We start from the raw sequence: 19,718 nt of genomic DNA, 5'->3' as shown, positions 1-19,718 counted from the left end.
TAATGTGATCCAGGTATCAGAAGACAATACTAAGCAAAGAGGGGTTGGGGGAGGAGACTTTTATAGGGTTCAGATACAGGATTTAAAGGGATATACATGACAGAACCCCCCCTTCAAGGAGCCACTCTGGGGCTCAGGGTCGGGGACGATCGGGGTTCCTGCGGTGAAATAAAGAAACCATTCGAGGAGCAGAGAGGTTGGAAGAAGGCTCCCAGGAATCCTCCTCATGAGAATAACCCTTCCAATGAATAAGATACTGCAGAGTGTCACCATGATATCTGGAATCCAAAATGGAATGAATTTCATACTCAGGTTCAATGGTATAACTTAGGTGTGAAAGCTGAACCAGTAACTGGAGGCTTGTCAGAAGTATAAGGTTTGAGAAGGGATACATGGAATGAAGGATGTATCTGTAGAGTTTCAGGCAAATCCAAAGTTACAGCATTAAGATTAATAATTTTAGCAATGGAAAAAGGACCAATATAGAGGGCTCCGAGTTTTCTTGAAGGATATTTGGTGCCCTCAAGTAGGTGTCTCCAAAATTCTAGTGAGCTCTTAATTGCCAAGAGCTCTTTCTCACCAATCGGATAGTTGACTTCAGAACTGGTCATAATTCTTGAGAAAAATCCAACTGGGTGAAGAGGGTCTTTAGGAGACATGCGTTGGGACAAAATAGCTCCTATTGTAATTGGGTATCAGGAAATTTAAGGATAGGCGCTGTAGTAAAAGCTTTCTTTAATTTATTAAATGCTGTATTAGCCTGTGATGTCCATAAAAATGAAGTATGGGAACCTGTGAGAGCAGTTAAGGGTTTAGCTATTAGAGAGAAATTTTTTATGAATTTTCTATAAAAGTTTGAAAAGCCAATAAAACACTGTACATCTTTCTTAGTTTTGGGAACGGGCCATGATGCTATAGCCTCTACCTTTTTATTCTCCATCTGTTTGCTCTGAGGAAATATATGGTATCCCAAGAAAGAGATAGTATCAGTATTAAAGATACATTTTTCGGGTTTGGCAAACAATGAATTTTGTCTCAGTCGCTGTAAAACAGTTCTAACGTGATATGTGTTGGTCTAATGTTTTAGAGTAAATGAATATGTCATCAAGGTACACAATCATATACACATCCAAAAGGTCACGAAACAAGTCATTTATGAAACTCTGAAATGTCGCTGGGGCATTACATAGCCCAAACGGCATGACCGTATACTCAAACAATCCATATCTTGTTCTAAACACGGTTAGCCATTCATGTCCAGCTTTTACTCTTATTAAATTGTATGCCCCTCTTAGGTCAAGTTTTGTAAATATCGTAGCTGCCTGAAGTCGTTCTATTATTTCAGGTATGAGGGGTAGCGGGTATCTGTTTTTCTTGGTTCGTTTGTTCAGTTCCCTATAGTCAATTATAGGTCTTAAGGTGTCGTCTTTATTACGAACAAAAAACATACGTGCCCCAGCAGGTGAGGTAGAGGGCCTAATAAAGCCCTTTCTTAGGTTATCATCAAGGTATTGTTTTAAATCTACTAGCTCTGGCTCTGACAGTGGATATATATGCCCATAAGGAATAACAGAACCTGGTAGGAGCTCTATTGGGCAGTCATATGATCTATGAGGTGGTAACCTCTCTGCTTCTACTTTATCAAATACATCTGAGTAGTCAGAATAACAGTCAGGAATAAGATGTTGTTCTGACGTGGTCTGAAGAATATGTGTGGATGTAAAACAAGTGTTAGTGCAATACTCAGAAATAAAGTTTACCTCTGAAGTATTCCACACAATATGTGGTTCGTGTGTTTGTAACCACCGTAAGCCTAGTACAATAGGAAAAAGAGGAGAGGCTTTAACATCAAAGGTAATATGTTCCCTATGACCTGAAGTAGTGGTCATTAGAAGAGGTGTGGTATGGTGAGTGATTGGCCCAGATGAAATAAAAGAACCATCTATAACACGGATGGCAAGTGAATCACCTCTTTTTATTAATGGAATATCATACAACTCTGTGAAAGACTTATCTATTAAATTACCAAAAGTTCCAGAGTCAATAATTGCTTGGGTCTGTATTCTTTGGGTTTCCCACTGTAGAGTAACAGAGAGATTACAATGAGTATTAGAAAATGTGCTATTTGTACAGATAATATTACTAGAATTTCTCTTACCCTTCTGTTTAAGAAGACTTGGGCATTCTTTGACAGAATGTGTCTTTGCTGCACAATATAAACATAAATTGTTTATCCTTCTTCTATTTTTCTCTTCAGCGGAAAGTGGTCCTTTAGTAAAGGCCACTTCCATTGGTTCATCCAAACGTAGAGTGGGGTTTGGATAAGCAGATGTGGGAGGCCTTTTCCAAGTATATTCTGTGGGAGCTTTTTCATGTCTCTTAGACGGCTATCAATAGTAACCACTTGCGTCATAAGGGCATCCAGAGTGGTTGGCATAGAACCCCGGGCTAGTTCATCCTTTATTAGATCTGATAACCCTTGGCGAAACTGGAAAAATAAAGCTGCCTCATTCCAGAGGGTGTCAGGTGCCCATCTTTTAAAATCTGAAATGTAATCTTCAGCAGGGCGTTTGTTCTGTTTTAGAGCTTTAAGGGCTATCTCAGCGGTGCTCTGTTTGTTCTTGTCTTCATAGAGAAAAGACATTTTATCAAAGAACAACTGAAGTGAATCCAACACTGGATCGTTGGTTTCGAAAAAATTAGTAGCCCAAGTTTTAGGTTCGCCTTTAAGATATGATATCACGGTAAGAACCTTGATACGATCAGTGGGATATGTTTTAGGTTTGAGTGAAAAATATAACAAACAGGAGTTTTTAAACTCCCTGAAAGAGTTCCTATCACCTGTGAACCTTTCAGGGGGACAAACCTGATGTTCAGGCTGAGTCTCAGATACTGAAGGTCTTTTAACAATATGATCTCTGATTACAGAACGTAAATATTGATTCTCAGATTGGATCTCTCTTATCCCCTGTATTAAGAGATCCATATTCTGAGTGAGAGCATTCACCTTATTTGTAAGGTCTGCTATTTCCATTATAATTCCTTTTAGGGCTTAGTATTTTGTAATACCAGGACTCTATTAAGAATTGGGAATTAGGTTCAAGTTCCACTCAGTCTCACAAAATAGCGGAATTAATAAAATAATCCCTGTTCTGCTCATAGGCTGAGGGCCCAAAAGGGAAATCGCAGAAATGTGTTGCAGAGGTTGCAAACTGTCTCTTTAAATATTGGTGCTTTGAGCTGTAACCACTCCAAATAGCAAGGTATAACAATCACTCCCAGTGTAGCAAAGTTATCAACAGACAGGATAAAATATATCAATCACACTCAATATTGCAGATTATTTGTATTCCAGTTAATTTGGATATCAGAAACAATGGTGCAGTCTCTTTATAAACAGATGCAGCAAGTTCAGGATTAATTACAGGAATGTCTAGAGAATGCAGGCAATATATAAATCAAGTCTTGCAAGGCTCACCCCAGGAGTTGCAGTCCGTTTGGCAGCTACAGTGTGATGAGAGACAGAGAGAGGTGCTGTGAAATCCGTTTCTGTGTAACAGCTTGCAGACTGAGGCCTAGATTTGGAGTTCGGCGGTAAAAGGGCTGTTAACGCTCCGCGGGCTTTTTTCTGGCCGCACCATAAATTTAACTCTGGTATCGAGAGTTAAAACAAATGCTGCGTTAGGCTCCAAAAAAGGAGCGTAGAGCATTTTTACCGCAAATGCAACTCTCGATACCAGAGTTGCTTACGGACGCGGCCGGCCTCAAAAACGTGCTCGTGCACGATTCTCCCATAGGAAACAATGGGACTGTTTGAGCTGAAAAAAAACCTAACACCTGCAAAAAAGCAGCGTTCAGCTCCTAACGCAGCCCCATTGATTCCTATGGGGAAACACTTCCTACGTCTGCACCTAACACCCTAACATGTACCCCGAGTCTAAACACCCCTAATCTTACACTTATTAACCCCTAATCTGCCGCCCCCGCTATCGCTGACCCCTGCATATTTTTTTTAACCCCTAATCTGCCGCTCCGTATACCGCCGCAACCTACATTATACCTATGTACCCCTAATCTGCTGCCCCTAACACCGCCGACCCCTATATTATATTTATTAACCCCTAATCTGCCGCTCCGTAAAACGCCGCCACCTACGTTATCCCTATGTACCCCTAATCTGCTGCCCTAACATCGCCGACCCCTATGTTATATTTATTAACCCCTAATCTGCCCCCCACAACGTCGCCGACACCTACCTACACTTATTAACCCCTAATCTGCCGAGCGGACCTGAGCGCTACTATAATAAAGTTATTAACCCCTAATCCGCCTCACTAACCCGATCATAAATAGTATTAACCCCTAATCTGCCCTCCCTAACATCGCCGACACCTACCTTCAATTATTAACCCCTAAACTTCCGATCGGAGCTCACCGCTATTCTAATAAATGTATTAACCCCTAAAGCTAAGTCTAACCCTAACACTAACACCCCCCTAAGTTAAATATAATTTACATCTAACGAAATTAATTAACTCTTATTAAATAACTTATTCCTATTTAAAGCTAAATACTTACCTGTAAAATAAATCCTAATATAGCTACAATATAAATTATAATTATATTATAGCTATTTTAGGATTAATATTTATTTTACAGGCAACTTTGTAATTATTTTAACCAGGTACAATAGCTATTAAATAGTTATTAACTATTTAATAGTTACCTAGTTAAAATAATAACAAATTTACCTGTAAAATAAATCCTAACCTAAGTTATAATTAAACCTAACACTACCCTATCAATAAAATAATTAAATAAACTACCTACAATTACCTACAATTAACCTAACACTACACTATCAATAAATAAATTAAACACAATTGCTACAAATAAATACAATTAAATAAACTAGCTAAAGTACAAAAAATAAAAAAGAACTAAGTTACAGAAAATAAAAAAATATTTACAAACATAAGAAAAATATTACAACAATTTTAAACTAATTACACCTACTCTAAGCCCCCTAATAAAATAACAAAGCCCCCCAAAATAAAAAATTCCCTACCCTATTCTAAATTAAAAAAGTTACAAGCTCTTTTACCTTACCAGCCCTGAACAGGGCCCTTTGCGGGGCATGCCCCAAGAATTTCAGCTCTTTTGCCTGTAAAAGAATAAATACAATACCCCCCCCCAACATTACAACCCACCACCCACATACCCCTAATCTAACCCAAACCCCCCTTAAATAAACCTAACACTAAGCCCCTGAAGATCTTCCTACCTTGTCTTCACCATCCAGGTATCACCGATCCGTCCTGGCTCCAAGATCTTCATCCAACCCAAGCGGGGGTTGGCAATCCATAATCCGGTGCTCCAAAGTCTTCCTCCTATCCGGCAAGAAGAGGACATCCGGACCGGCAAACATCTTCTCCAAGCGGCATCTTCGATCTTCTTCCATCCGGTGCGGAGCGGGTCCATCTTGAAGAATCCTATCAGCCAATCGGAATTCGAGGGACGCCATCTTGGATGACGTCCCTTAAAGGAACCGTCATTAGTCGGGAGACATCGGAAGAAGAGGATGGATCCGCGTCGCCTGCTTCAAGATGGACCCGCTCTGCACCGGATGGAAGAAGATCGAAGATGCCGCTTGGAGAAGATGTTTGCCGGTCCGGATGTCCTCTTCTTGCCGGATAGGAGGAAGACTTTGGAGCACCGGATTATGGATCGCCAACCCCCGCTTGGGTTGGATGAAGATCTTGGAGCCAGGACGGATCGGTGATACCTGGATGGTGAAGACAAGGTAGGAAGATCTTCAGGGGCTTAGTGTTAGGTTTATTTAAGGGGGGTTTGGGTTAGATTAGGGGTATGTGGGTGGTGGGTTGTACTGTTGGGGGGGGGTATTGTATTTATTCTTTTACAGGCAAAAGAGCTGAAATTCTTGGGGCATGCCCCGCAAAGGGCCCTGTTCAGGGCTGGTAAGGTAAAAGAGCTTGTAACTTTTTTAATTTAGAATAGGGTAGGGAATTTTTTATTTTGGGGGGCTTTGTTATTTTATTAGGGGGCTTAGAGTAGGTGTAATTAGTTTAAAATTGTTGTAATATTTTTCTTATGTTTGTAAATATTTTTTTATTTTCTGTAACTTAGTTCTTTTTTATTTTTTGTACTTTAGCTAGTTTATTTAATTGTATTTATTTGTAGCAATTGTGTTTAATTTATTTATTGATAGTGTAGTGTTAGGTTAATTGTAGGTAATTGTAGGTAGTTTATTTAATTATTTTATTGATAGGGTAGTGTTAGGTTTAATTATAACTTAGGTTAGGATTTATTTTACAGGTAAATTTGTTATTATTTTAACTAGGTAACTATTAAATAGTTAATAACTATTTAATAGCTATTGTACCTGGTTAAAATAATTACAAAGTTGCCTGTAAAATAAATATTAATCCTAAAATAGCTATAATATAATTATAATTTATATTGTAGCTATATTAGGATTTATTTTACAGGTAAGTATTTAGATTTAAATAGGAATAATTTATTTAATAAGAGTTAATTAATTTCGTTAGATAAAAATTATATTTAACTTAGGGGGGTGTTAGTGTTAGGGTTAGACTTAGCTTTAGGGGTTAATCCATTTATTAGAATAGCGGTGAGCTCCGATCGGAAGTTTAGGGGTTAATAATTGAAGGTAGGTGTCGGCGATGTTAGGGAGGGCAGATTAGGGGTTAATACTATTTATGATCGGGTTAGTGAGGCGGATTAGGGGTTAATAACTTTATTATAGTAGCGCTCAGGTCCGCTCGGCAGATTAGGGGTTAATAAGTGTAGGCAGGTGTCGGCGACGTTGAGGGGGGCAGATTAGGGGTTAATAAATATAATATAGGGGTCGGCGGTGTTAGGGGCAGCAGATTAGGGGTACATAGGGATAACGTAGGTGGCGGCGATTTGCGGTCGGAAGATTAGGGGTTAATTATTGTAAGTAGCTGGCGGCGACGTTGTAGGGGGCAGGTTACGGGTGAATAAATATAATACAGGGGTCGGCGGGGTTAGGGGCAGCAGATTAGGGGTACATAAGTATAACGTAGGTGGCGGTCGGCAGATTAGGGGTTAAAAATTTTAATCGAGTGGCGGCGGTGTGGGGGGAGCTCGGTTTAGGGGTACATAGGTAGTTTATGGGTGTTAGTGTACTTTAGGGTACAGTAGTTAAGAGCTTTATAAACCGGCGTTAGCCAGAAAGCTCTTAACTCCTGCTATTTTCAGGCGGCTGGAATTTTGTCGTTAGAGCTCTAACGCTCACTGCAGAAACGACTCTAAATACCAGCGTTAGAAAGATCCCATTGAAAAGATAGGCTACGCAAATGGCGTAGGGGGATCTGCGGTATGGAAAAGTCGCGGCTGAAAAGTGAGCGTTAGACCCTTTAATCACTGACTCCAAATACCAGCGGGCGCCCAAAACCAGCGTTAGGAGCCTCTAACGCTGGTTTTGACGGCTACCGCCGAACTCCAAATCTAGGCCTGAGTCAGGAAGTGCTGGAGAGCAGGAGGAGGTGCCAGTAAGGAAGGTAAGACTTACAATTCCAGCAGGGTATCCAGGAATATGCCTGTGAAAGGAGAGGTAAAGATTACCTTAACAGAAGCTCTTACTTCAGACTGCCAGGGCAGAGAGAGCTTAATGCTGCAGCAGTAGTTGTTTCCAGGTTACAGCTGACAAAGGAGAGATGGTAAATTAAGTGGAGGCTTAGCTGAACTACTTAGACAGTAGTTAATGTGATCCAGGTATCAGAAGACAATACTAAGCAAAGAGAGGTTGGGGGAGGAGACTTTTATAGGGTTTAGATACAGGATTTAAAGGGATATACATGACACACACACCCCTACACACAGACACACACCCACAAACAGATCAATATAAACACCTACACACAGACACAACTACATACCTCTAAACACACACATACTCTCACACACACAAACAGATCTATATAGGCACCTACACACACCTACATACCTCTACACACACACATACTCTCATCCCTACATACACACACCCACAAACAGATCTATATAGGCACCTACACACACACCTACATACCTCTACACACACACACACACCCCTGCACATGCCCATCCACACCTACACTCACCACATTCACCTACACAAACACACACTCACATACACGAACTGTCATCAAAGTTAACTAAGATGGCTGAAATCGGCAATAACAAACAATTATTTAATGAATTGACTAACAAATTGGTGATTACATGGAACATACCTTTAAAACACCACAGACATGAAGTAAAATGGACACAATAAAATATGTTAGTAAGGTGGCATAGTACACCATGAAATGATTCAACAGTGACCTGTTTATTTCATTGATAGGTAGGGGGGGTATTGTAAAAATCCAAGAGCGCCTAAACGGCTAATACCCACAAAAATAGAGAGCGAAATGAGGATATATATATATAAAATCTTTATATTTTTATTTATTTTTATAACGGTTTCAAAACCAATTTTTTATGTGGGAAAATATAATTTAAATATCTAGAAAAAGTTAATAGAACAGAATTTTTCTTTTTAAAAACAGTATTCAATCAATGTAATTTTTTACTTAATATATATATGTTTCAATCCTAATGCCTAAAATAATGTGTGGTTGGCCAACCAGATTCGCTTAATATTAATGTTAACTTCAGCATAAGATTAAACCAACTATATAAAGCTATAAACTTTCCTGGATTTATAGTATAATAATGCAATATTAATGCAAATAAACAATGTATCACTTCGTGTTTCAATAGTAACTAGCTAGTTCCAATAATACAACCTTTTTATTGTAAGGAGATTATACCAGAGTCTTTCAACTCACACCCGTATATTGATGCGTGTGGTCACAGTAAATTAGCAATTTATAGAAGGTGGAAATCCTGTCCGTTATTTTTCAGCTTTAAAAAAGCTTAATAGGTGGGAACAGCAATACCAACAAGTGCACTTGTTAAAAATGTACCTTTGTGAATTGGAACTCTCACTTTAATCCTTGTAGAATGATCCATGGAAATTTTTTCTCAATCTAGCCGATTATGGAACCGTCCGTCTCTCTCAGTGTCTTGACCACTGTGAGAGACGGTACTTTTTTAACAAGTGCACTTGTTGGGATTGCTGTTCCCACCTATCTGCTCTCTATTTTTGTGGGGATTAGCCATTTAGGCGCTATTGGATTTTTACAATACCCCTCCCCCTACCTGTTCAGTGTTGTGGATTTTACAGGAAGATCCCATAAATCCAAAAGCCTTTATACCCCCTCTTTTGCGCTGTCTGTATTAACCTTTTGTAGCACACACAGAATATTTCATTGATAGTCCAAATATTTATTTAATTTATTTATTTTTATAAAAAAATATGTATGGGTGTTTTATGGTGTCTCTTTGGTGTGAAATGTATTGCAAAAGTGATGGGAACAGGTGCATGTACCATATAGGGATAACTATTCACACAAAATAACAGACTTTAATAACACTATCGCTACTTTTTCATAGGTAGCTGACTTTCATACTTCTTTCTTTTTAGCCTGAAATTGTTTCTTTAATTTTAAAAGGATTTTAAACCCTAAACATGGAACAACTGAAAAGGGCTATGATGCATGGACCAATTACAGTACTCTTACAGTGGGTATTGAAAATAATCACCCCCTTGAAAATAATCACATTTTGCTTTGCAGCCTGAAAGACAGACACAGTTTTTGTTTATCCAGTTGTAATTACTCAGTGCAACTTATAACATCCAAGTGAAATATATAACACCAACATGTCAGGCAAAAATAAAGACAATTCAAAAACAGAATCACTGAGTTGGAAAAAGGATAAAGCCCTCCTATAATTACTTGTAAACTCAATCAGGTGTATCTATTCACCTTCTCAACGCCACTTACAAAGTCATATGAACTTCAACTGTGATCAGCTGTGGGCATATTGATGAGCTCAGCATAAAAAGAGCTTTCCAGGAGCATATCAGTCCCTGGTAGTGCAACTGAAGCAAACAATCAACTATGGGTGGCAAGTCACTGTCAAAAGATCTTGGGGATAATGTTGTGGACAGGCACAAGTCAGGAGATGGATACAAGAAAATATCAAAGGCTTTATCAATGCCTAGAAGCACAGTGAATTCTATTATTATGAAGTGTAAGGTATTTGGTAAAACACAGATGCTCTCTGGATCAGGACGTTGCTCCAAACTGGATGAAAGAGCCAGGAGGAAACTGGTCAGAGAGGCTACCAAGAGGCCCACAGCAACTCTAAAGCAGTTGCAGGAATTTAAGACAAAGAGTGGTCATTGTGTGCATGTGACAACAATAATACAAATTAACAAATATGGCTTGTATGGGAGGGTTGCAAGAAAAAAGCCACTCCTCAAGAAAGACCACATGCAGTCACGACTGAGCTTTGCCATAACACACCTAGGAGATTCTGAGGCGACATGGAAAAAGGTGTTATGGTCAGATGGGACTAAAAATAAATTATTTGGCCTCAACACCAAACAATATGTCTGGAGGAAATTCAATACAGCTCACCATCCAAATAACACCATGCCTACAGTAAAGCCTGTAGAATGTAATATCCTGTTATGGGGGTGTTTCTCTGCAGCAGGCACTTGAGCACTTGTCAGGATAGAGGGAATAATGGATGGGGCAAAATACTGTCAACTTCTTGAGGAAAATTCTCTGCCAGGAAGTTGTCAATGGGAAGAAGGTTTACCTTCCAACATGACAATGACCCAAAGCACACAGCAAAAATGACCACACATTGGTCGAAGAAGAAAAAGGTGAATGTCCTTGCATGTCCTAGTCAGAGCCCAGACTTAAACCCCATTGAATAGCTGTGGCATGACTTGAAGACTGCAGTCCACAAACGGTCACCATCAAATGTAACGGAATAGGAGCAGTTCTGCAAAGAAGAGTGGGCAAATATTGAATAGTCTAGATGTGCAAAGTTAGTAGAGACATATCCCAATAGACTAAAGGCTGTAATTAAAACAAAAGGTGGTTCAACTAAATAATGGCCAAGGTGGGTAATCCTTTTTCCAACTCAGGGATTCTGTTTTTAAATTGTCTTTATTTTCGCCTGACATGTTGGTGTTATATATTTCACTTGGATGTTATAAGTTGTACTGAGTAATTACAACTGGATAAACAAAAACTGTCTTTATTTCAGGTTGCAAAGCAGCAAAATGTGATTATATTTAAGCGGATGATTCTTTTCAATACCTACTGTATACTATACACTCTAACAAAACAATTGTATACAGGTCTCCAAAGAAGGGTGTGCATACTGACCTCATTTATCTGGACAAGGCTAAAAGAAAGGGAAATTGATGCTTCAATTGTGACCCCAAACAAAGACAGGCAACTGACAAAATTTAAGATTGCATTATCCCAGGTATTCACTATGGCCACAGATATCCCCTGACTATTGTTCTCACTCAACTATTTCCTTACAATTGGAGCTTGTCAATCATCCCATAGTTCTGGATGTTTTAAACCCACCACCTCTGAGGTCACTGAGAGATTAGAAAGAGCCCTAAGGTGGATCTGCAGCTCAACAATTAGAGCCCATATCATATGGATAATTTTCAGTCTTCCTTTCACTGCTCTCATCATTCTTCTCCAAATATGTTTAATAAATTTATGTTGGTATCTTTATAATAGGGGTGCCTCACAGGAACCACAGTAGCCTTGACCCTAAAATATTTTCAACATTCATTCTTGTTATTGCTATTAGTTTGACTGCATATTCCCTGATTATATTACATAGCGTATATAGGCATGGGATATTACATCTCCTCATTTCTCAAAATGTATGAATAAAGTTTTTTTACAGATTTCTACTAGCCTAGGGCTCTGTAACCAGTAGAATCTCAAATTCAATATTTTTACAGCAGAATACTACCATAGAGGACTTACAGCTGTGAAGATTCCAAGGTTCCATCTGGTCACCCACCAGAGATAATAAACAAAAAAAAATGCACATTTAGCCCCATAAAAATAAATAAATAAGATCAATCTCAGTCCTGAAATATTCTGTATGCACACTATAGTTACCTAGGTACCCCTAAACAAATTTAGGACTGAGACCCAAACCCTTTCCATTATAAATTGACCCTAAATGTGGAACTTTCAGCGCTCTTGATCATTACATTAGGACTTAAGTTCTAAGTCTATGGAAAAAGAATGTGAACAACGTTTATATATGTACATGTACTTTGGAATGTGAACTAGACATCAATTCCAAGTATATTGAGGTTTCTGCAAACATCTGTATACCCAAAATTTGTCATTGTGTACTATGACAAAAAGATGGCCACCTTAAAATAAAATTAAAAAATTGGTGGTTTCACAATACCAATACGTAGAGGTAATAACTTAAAAAATAAAATAAAATATTAGGAAAATTAAAAATGGTCAAGTAACCTATGTTGGACCGCTTGAGATGGATTGGCCCATATATACTGTATATAGATAGCTAGCTAGAAAGATAGATGATAGATAGATAGACAGAATATACTTTTATATATACTGTGTATATATATATATATATATATATATATATATATATATATATATATATATATATATATTGTATATATTATCTTGATATATATGCAATTATATTGCACATATATGGTAATTATATTGCACTACTTGACAGTTGTGTGAATCACTTTTGTATGGTTACTGAACATTTAGTATGCTTAGTTAGAATGTGCTAGGAATTTATTTTTATGTTAGCTAGTTATTTGTTAATATATATTCATAAGCAAGGAATCTTGAGGCACAATATTGCATGCTTTATTGTCATTTTTAAGCTTTGCTTTGCATGATTGACATATTTATAATCTTAATATATAAATATTATTAAAAAAGTCAATATATTGTTTTGTTTTCCAGATCAAATTAATGCCACCAGCACCAAATGATGATCTAGCAACCCTAAATGAACTCACAGACAGTAGCTTGTTGTATGAAATTCAGAAACGTTTCAGCAGCAATCAGATTTATGTAAGTTTTTATTTTAATTTTGTAAAATTATTAAACTGTCTCTCTATCCCCTCTCTTTTGCTCTCTCTTTCCAACCTCTTTTGCTCTCTCTTTCCAGCCTCTTTTGCTCTCTCTCTCCCCCCTTTTGCTCTCTCTACCCCCTTTCTTTTGTTCTTTTTCTCCCCTCTATTTTGCTGTCTCTCTCCCCCTCTCTTTTGCTCTCTCACCCCCTCTCTTATGCTCTCTCTCTCTCCCCCTCTTGTTTGCTCTCTTTAACCCCCCCTATTGTTTGCTCTCTCTATCCCCCCTCCTTTGCTCTCTCTATCCCCATTATTTTGCTCTCTTTCTCCCCTATCTTTTCCCCTCCCCCCTATTATTTTCTCTCTTCCCCCCTCTCTTTTGCGCTCTCTCTCCCCTCTTTTGTGCTCTCCCCCCTTATATATATATATTTATATATTTATAAAATATTTTACCAGGAAGGATACATTAAGATTTCTCTCGTTTTCAAGTATGTCCTGGGTATATATATATATATATATATATATATATATATATATATATATATATATATATATATATAGATATATATATATATATATATATATATATATATATATATATATATATATATATATATATATATATAGATATATATATATATATATATATATATATATATATATATATATATAGTAGCCAAAAAAATGCACTCTCAGGTCTTTCACAGCAAAGTTACTTTATTCCTGTAACGTTTTCGGAGGTCTTGCCTCCTTCATCAGCATATATATATATGTGTGTGTGTTTATATATGTGTGTTTATATATGTGTACATATGTATTTATATACACATATACTGTCATATATATAATTGCATTGGAGCCCTTTGCAGTTATGTAGATGAAAACATGTAAAAGCATATTATGCAATATTCATATTTAATAAAGGCTTCAACTATGTATTTACTATAAATATTTGACATTCTAATGTTCTGAAAATTGCAGAATATGTTCTATGTATTTTTAAATATATATTAAGTATAAACGTTAATTATGATAAAAGGATATATTGGGAAGTGTTTTCCCAGTCTGTGGTATCCTTTCAGCAAGTCTGAATCCAAAATGTTAGAGATAGTTGCTGCTCCTTTAAGACACGGTCCTGGCAACTGGAACATTCTGTATAGAAAACAAGAAGAGGATACAGAGGCGCACGCTACTCTAAGCGTAGTGTTAGGGCAGGTAAACACAAATTTATTCAAGACAAATAAAAACTCACCTTTCCCAACCTCAAACATATGAGGAATGTTAAAGGGACAGTCTACACCAGAATTTTTATTGTTTTAAAAGATAGATAATCCCTTTATTACCCATTTGCCAGTTTTGCATAACCAACAAAGTTATAATAATATACTTTTAACCTCTGTGATTATCTTGTATCTAAGCCTCTGCAATTTGCCCCTTTTTTCAGTTCTTTTGACAGACTTGCAGTCTAGCCAATCAGTGCCTGCTCCCAGATTACTTCACGTGCACGAGCACAGTGTTATCTATATGAAATATGTGAACTAACACCCTCTAGTGGTGAAAAACTGTTAAAATGCAATCTGAAAGAGGTGGGCTTCAAGGTCTAAGAAATTAGCATATGAGCCTCCTAGGTTAAGCTTTCAACTAAGAATACCAAGAGAACAAAGCAAAATTGGTGATAAAAGTAAATTGAAAAATTGTTTAAAATTACATGCTCTATCTGAATCATGAAAGTTTTTTTGGCCTAGACTGTCCCTTTAAAAGAACATCAAAGCAAATAGCACATCAGTGAAAATCCCGACTCTTGTAAAATGCTGAAAGTGTCCCATAAGAAAACTCCTTTATATACCACTCATGCAGTTTTCCAGACAAGACAATCCGTAGGGCAATAGACTTCAGTCAATTATCAAAACAGTTTCATGAGCACTGATAGTGCACGTTATCCAAGAGAGGCTAATACACAAGTGTCACACTGAAAGCTCACAGCTGTACACAGAGATTTTGGCCGGATAGAAGGAACAGCTGAGTTAGACGTGTAGACGATGAGCGTGGCCTAATGGGTTTCGTAGGTGGCTTCCGACTTCATCAGAGGCATGCCCACTGTTACAACAGACCGTCTTTATAAAGTAGTAATAATGATCCCACATGACTGGTTCTCATCCAATCCACAGGTGCCTATCTGTCTAGCAAGTAAAGATTTTTTTACTAAAAACTGAATTCAATTAATTATAAAGTTTTAAAATCACAAATAAATAATCATCAAGAGAATATTTACAACAAAATATCAAGACATTAAACTTGTTGTTTAATAATGTAAAAAAATATAATTATTAGATTTATAATAAAATCTTAAATAAGAAACTACTCAAATATTCCCAATATAGGGCAGTTATAATGTTATTTTATTTAATATTAATCATTATTTAATGTACTGCTCCATTATATATCCTCACTCAGCTAGCTTATTAGGATAAGTTAGGAATAGATGTCATTAGTTTAGCCATCTATCAGGAAGGCTTCCTTATTCATTCCTATTGGTTCAAGGCCAACTCGGGTTTGTATCCAATATGTTTCCCTGCGTCTAAGAGTCACTAGTCTATTTCCTCTACTACTATCCAATTTGATTAGTTCTATAGCTTTTACTCTTAGACTACTAGTGTCCTGGTTATGTACTGTAGTGAAGTAAGCCGATACACCATGTGTCAAAATTCCCTTTTCTATTTTGTTTAGGTGTTCACGAAAGCGTGTTTGTAGGCTTTGTTTGGTCCTCCCAATATATATCTTCCCACATGAACATTACAAGTGGTACACAACATGGGTGGTCTTACAGTTCATTGAATTTTTGATGTCATAAACTCTATTGTTTCTTAAGGAGATAACACTTTTATTATCTCTGTCTAAATGTGTACAACTAAGACATACTTTTCTTCCACATTTATAGAATCCCTTTGTTTTCTTCTGTAACCAATGTCCCTGTTTATTATCCTCCCTTAGTTTACTGGGGGCTAAGATATTTTTCAAATTTTGATTTTTTCTAAATATCACTTGGGGTCTAAGTATCGGTTAATACTGTTTTGAGTATGGGGTCTTGTAATAAAACAGACCAATGTTTTTTTAAAAAAAATTCTATTTGACGAGTCGATATATTGTATTTAGTAATGAACAAAGGTTGATTGTCTTGCACTATTTCCTTATTTCTTTTTTAATTAATTTTCAATAGATCAGTCCTATTTTGACTCCTGGCTTTGATATAGGCCTTTTGCACTAAAGAGGGATCATCATTCTTTGAGTATAATATAGACTCCTGTTCGAAAGTCTCCAAATTCATGCAGTTTCTTCTAACTCTTTGAAACGGCCCGAATGGGATATTTCTGACCCATTTCTCATGGTGTCCACTCTTTGTGTGCAAATAGGCGTTTGTATCAGTGTCCTTTCTATAAAGACCTGTCACAATCTCATTGTCTATATGTGTCAGAGTCAAATCCAGAAAAGTAATACGTTCTGAGTGGTGACATTCTGTAAATTTGAGATTTATAAGGTTTCAGTTTACATATGACACAAGGTTTCATTCTCTGGACCTTGCCATATAATAAGAATGTCGCCTATAAACGGGAACCATTTCACAATGTAATTATTGAAAGGGTTGTTAGAAAAAATATACAAGTCCTCCCACCACCCCATGTACAAATTAGCAAAATTTGGGGCGAATTTAGTCCCCATGGCAGTAGCGGTTGTTTGAAGAAAAAATTCTCCCTCAAATCAAAAATTAATATTTTGTAGAATGAAATTAATAAAAAAGGTCTATATAGTTAGTTTTCCTAAAAAAATATTATACAGCCTAAAGTCCCAAATCATGTGGTATAGCTGTATACAGCGAAGAGTGTGATCTAGTGTGATCCACATGTAATTTTCTTTCCATTGACACTGGGCTAATTGGTTGATAATGTCCGTGCTGTCTCTAACATAAGATTGCAGGCACGGTACCAACAGTTTTATAATTGTGTCTACATACTGTGACAATTTTGTGGTCAGGGAGCCTATCCAGGACACTATTGGGTGACCGGGGATCAATAAGTTGCTTATGGATTTTTGGCAGGTGGTAGAACACCACTATTTTTCTATTCTGATTTATCCAGTATCTCCTTATCTCTCACTGAGGAAATCAGAGTGTAATACTGATTTTTAAAAGTTTTTGTTGGATTAGCTTTTAATTTGATATATGTTTTTGTGTCACCCAATAATTGGTAGCCTTCTTTTAGATAATCCACCTTATCTTGTAGCACTATCCCCCCTCCCTTATCCGCCTCACGGAATATAATGTTATCATTTTTAAGTTTTTTTAAAGTTTCTTTTTCCTTTAAACTCAAGTTCCAATGTCTAGGGCCATTATCCTTTTTACAAATTTTGCTCTAAATCATGGAGTATGAGTTCATTAAAAACAGGAATGAAATAACCCTGTGCAAAAAGGGGGTAAAAAGTAGAATTTAGTTTCAAACTTGTATGGTTAATTTTTAGATCAGAGGCCTCTACCTCAAGTTCTTCAAGCATCTCTACTAGATTTTGACTACTCTCTATACTTTGAGTATCACTGCTCTCTTTCTCCAAATGTATTATGGTCTCCAAAGTCATAGGCCTAGATTTAGAGTTTTGTCGGTAACGACCCGCGTAGCTAACGCTGGCTTTTTTCTGGCCGCACCTTTTAAATACCTCTGGTATTGAGAGTTCACAGAATGGCTGCGTTAGGCTCCAAAAAGGGAGCGTACAGGCATATTTAACGCCACTGCAACTCTCGATACCAGAGTTGCTTACGGACGCGGCCAGCTTCAAAAACGCGCTCGTGCACGATTCCCCCATAGAAAACAATGGGGCTGTTTGAGCTGAAAAAAAACCTAACACCTGCAAAAAAGCCGCGTTCAGCTCCTAACGCAGCCCCATTGTTTCCTATGGGGAAACACTTCCTACGTCTGCACCTAACACTCTAACATGTACCCCGAGTCTAAACACCCCTAACCTTACACTTATTACCCCTATTCTGCCGCCCCCGCTATCGCTGACCCCTGCATATTTTTATTAACCCCTAATCTGCCGCTTCGTAAACCGCCGCTACTTACATTATCCCTATGTACCCCTAATCTGCTGCCCCTAACACCGCCGACCCCTATATTATATTTATTAACCCCTAATCTGCTCCCCACAACGTCGCCTCCACCTGCCTACACTTATTAACCCCTAATCTGCCGAGCGGACCGCACCTCTATTATAATAAAGTTATTAACCCCTAATCCGCCTCACTAACCCTATAATAAATAGTATTAACCCCTAATCTGCCCTCCCTAACATCGCCGACACCTAACTTCAAACATTAACCCCTAATCTGCCGACTGGAGCTCACCGCTATTCTAATAAATGTATTAACCCCTAAAGCTAAGTCTAACCCTAACACTAACACCCCCCTAAGTTAAATATAATTTAAATCTAACAAAATTAATTAACTCTTATTAAATAAATTATTCCTATTTAAAGCTAAATACTTACCTGTAAAATAAATCCTAATATAGCTACAATATAAATTATATTTATATTATAGCTATTTTAGGATTTATATTTATTTTACAGGTAACTTTGTATTTATTTTAACCAGGTACAATAGCTATTAAATAGTTAAGAACTATTTAATAGCTAAAATAGTTAAAATAATTACAAAATTACCTGTAAAATAAATCCTAACCTAAGTTACAATTAAACCTAACACTACACTATCAATAAATTAATTAAATAAAATACCTACAATTACCTACAATTAAACCTAACACTACACTATCAATAAATTATTTAAATACAATATCTACAAATAAATACAATGAATTAAACTAACTAAAGTATAAAAAATAAAAAAGAACTAAGTTACAAAAAATAAAAAAATATTTACAAACATCAGAAAAATATTACAACAATTTTAAACTAATTACACCTACTCTAAGCCCCCTAATAAAATAACAAAGCCCCCCAAAATAAAAAAATGCCCTACCCTATTCTAAATTACTAAAGTTCAAAGCTCTTTTACCTTACCAGCCCTGAACAGGGCCCTTTGCGGGGCATGCCCCAAAGAATTCAGCTCTTTTGCCTGTAAAAAAACACATACAATACCCCCCCCAACATTACAACCCACCACCCACATACCCCTAATCTAACCCAAACCCCCTAAACCTAACACTAAGCCCCTGAAGATGTTCCTACCTTATCTTCACCATACCAGGTTCACCGATGGATCCAGAAGAGCTCCTCCGATGTCTTGATCCAAGCCCAAGCGGGGGGCTGAAGATGTCCATGATCCGGCTGAAGTCTTCATCCAAGCGGGAGCTGAAGAGGTCCATGAACCGGCTGAAGTCTTCTATCAACGGCATCTTCAATCTTCTTTCTTCTGGATCCATCTTGCAGACCTCCGACACGGAACATCCTGCTGGCCCGACGGACTACCGACGAATGAAGGCTCCTTTAAGGGACGTCATCCAAGATGGCGTCCCTCGAATTCCGATTGGCTGATAGGATTCTATCAGCCAATCGGAATTAAGGTAGGAATATTCTGATTGGCTGATGGAATCAGCCAATCAGAATCAAGTTCAATCCGATTGGCCGATCCGATCAGATTGAGCTCGCATTCTAT

The 19,718-nt window shown here is 37.4% G+C and overlaps 1 protein-coding gene across 1 annotated transcript in view; it reads left to right on the top strand.

Annotated features, from left to right (window-relative positions):
* MYO16 (myosin XVI) overlaps positions 1–19,718 on the top strand; it is a 944,954-nt gene that overhangs the window by 254,909 nt on the left and 670,327 nt on the right. The window contains exon 10 of the mRNA XM_053707787.1: positions 12,948–13,058. Within this exon, the coding sequence (XP_053563762.1) occupies positions 12,948–13,058 (111 nt within the window). The remainder of the gene's footprint in view (positions 1–12,947; positions 13,059–19,718) is intronic.

The sequence above is a fragment of the Bombina bombina genome, chromosome 3 (genome assembly GCF_027579735.1).
Source record: "Bombina bombina isolate aBomBom1 chromosome 3, aBomBom1.pri, whole genome shotgun sequence".
NCBI classification, from domain to species: domain Eukaryota; kingdom Metazoa; phylum Chordata; class Amphibia; order Anura; family Bombinatoridae; genus Bombina; species Bombina bombina.
The sequence above is the reverse complement of the archived record's forward strand: the minus strand, read 5'-3'. Positions and strand labels throughout refer to the sequence as shown.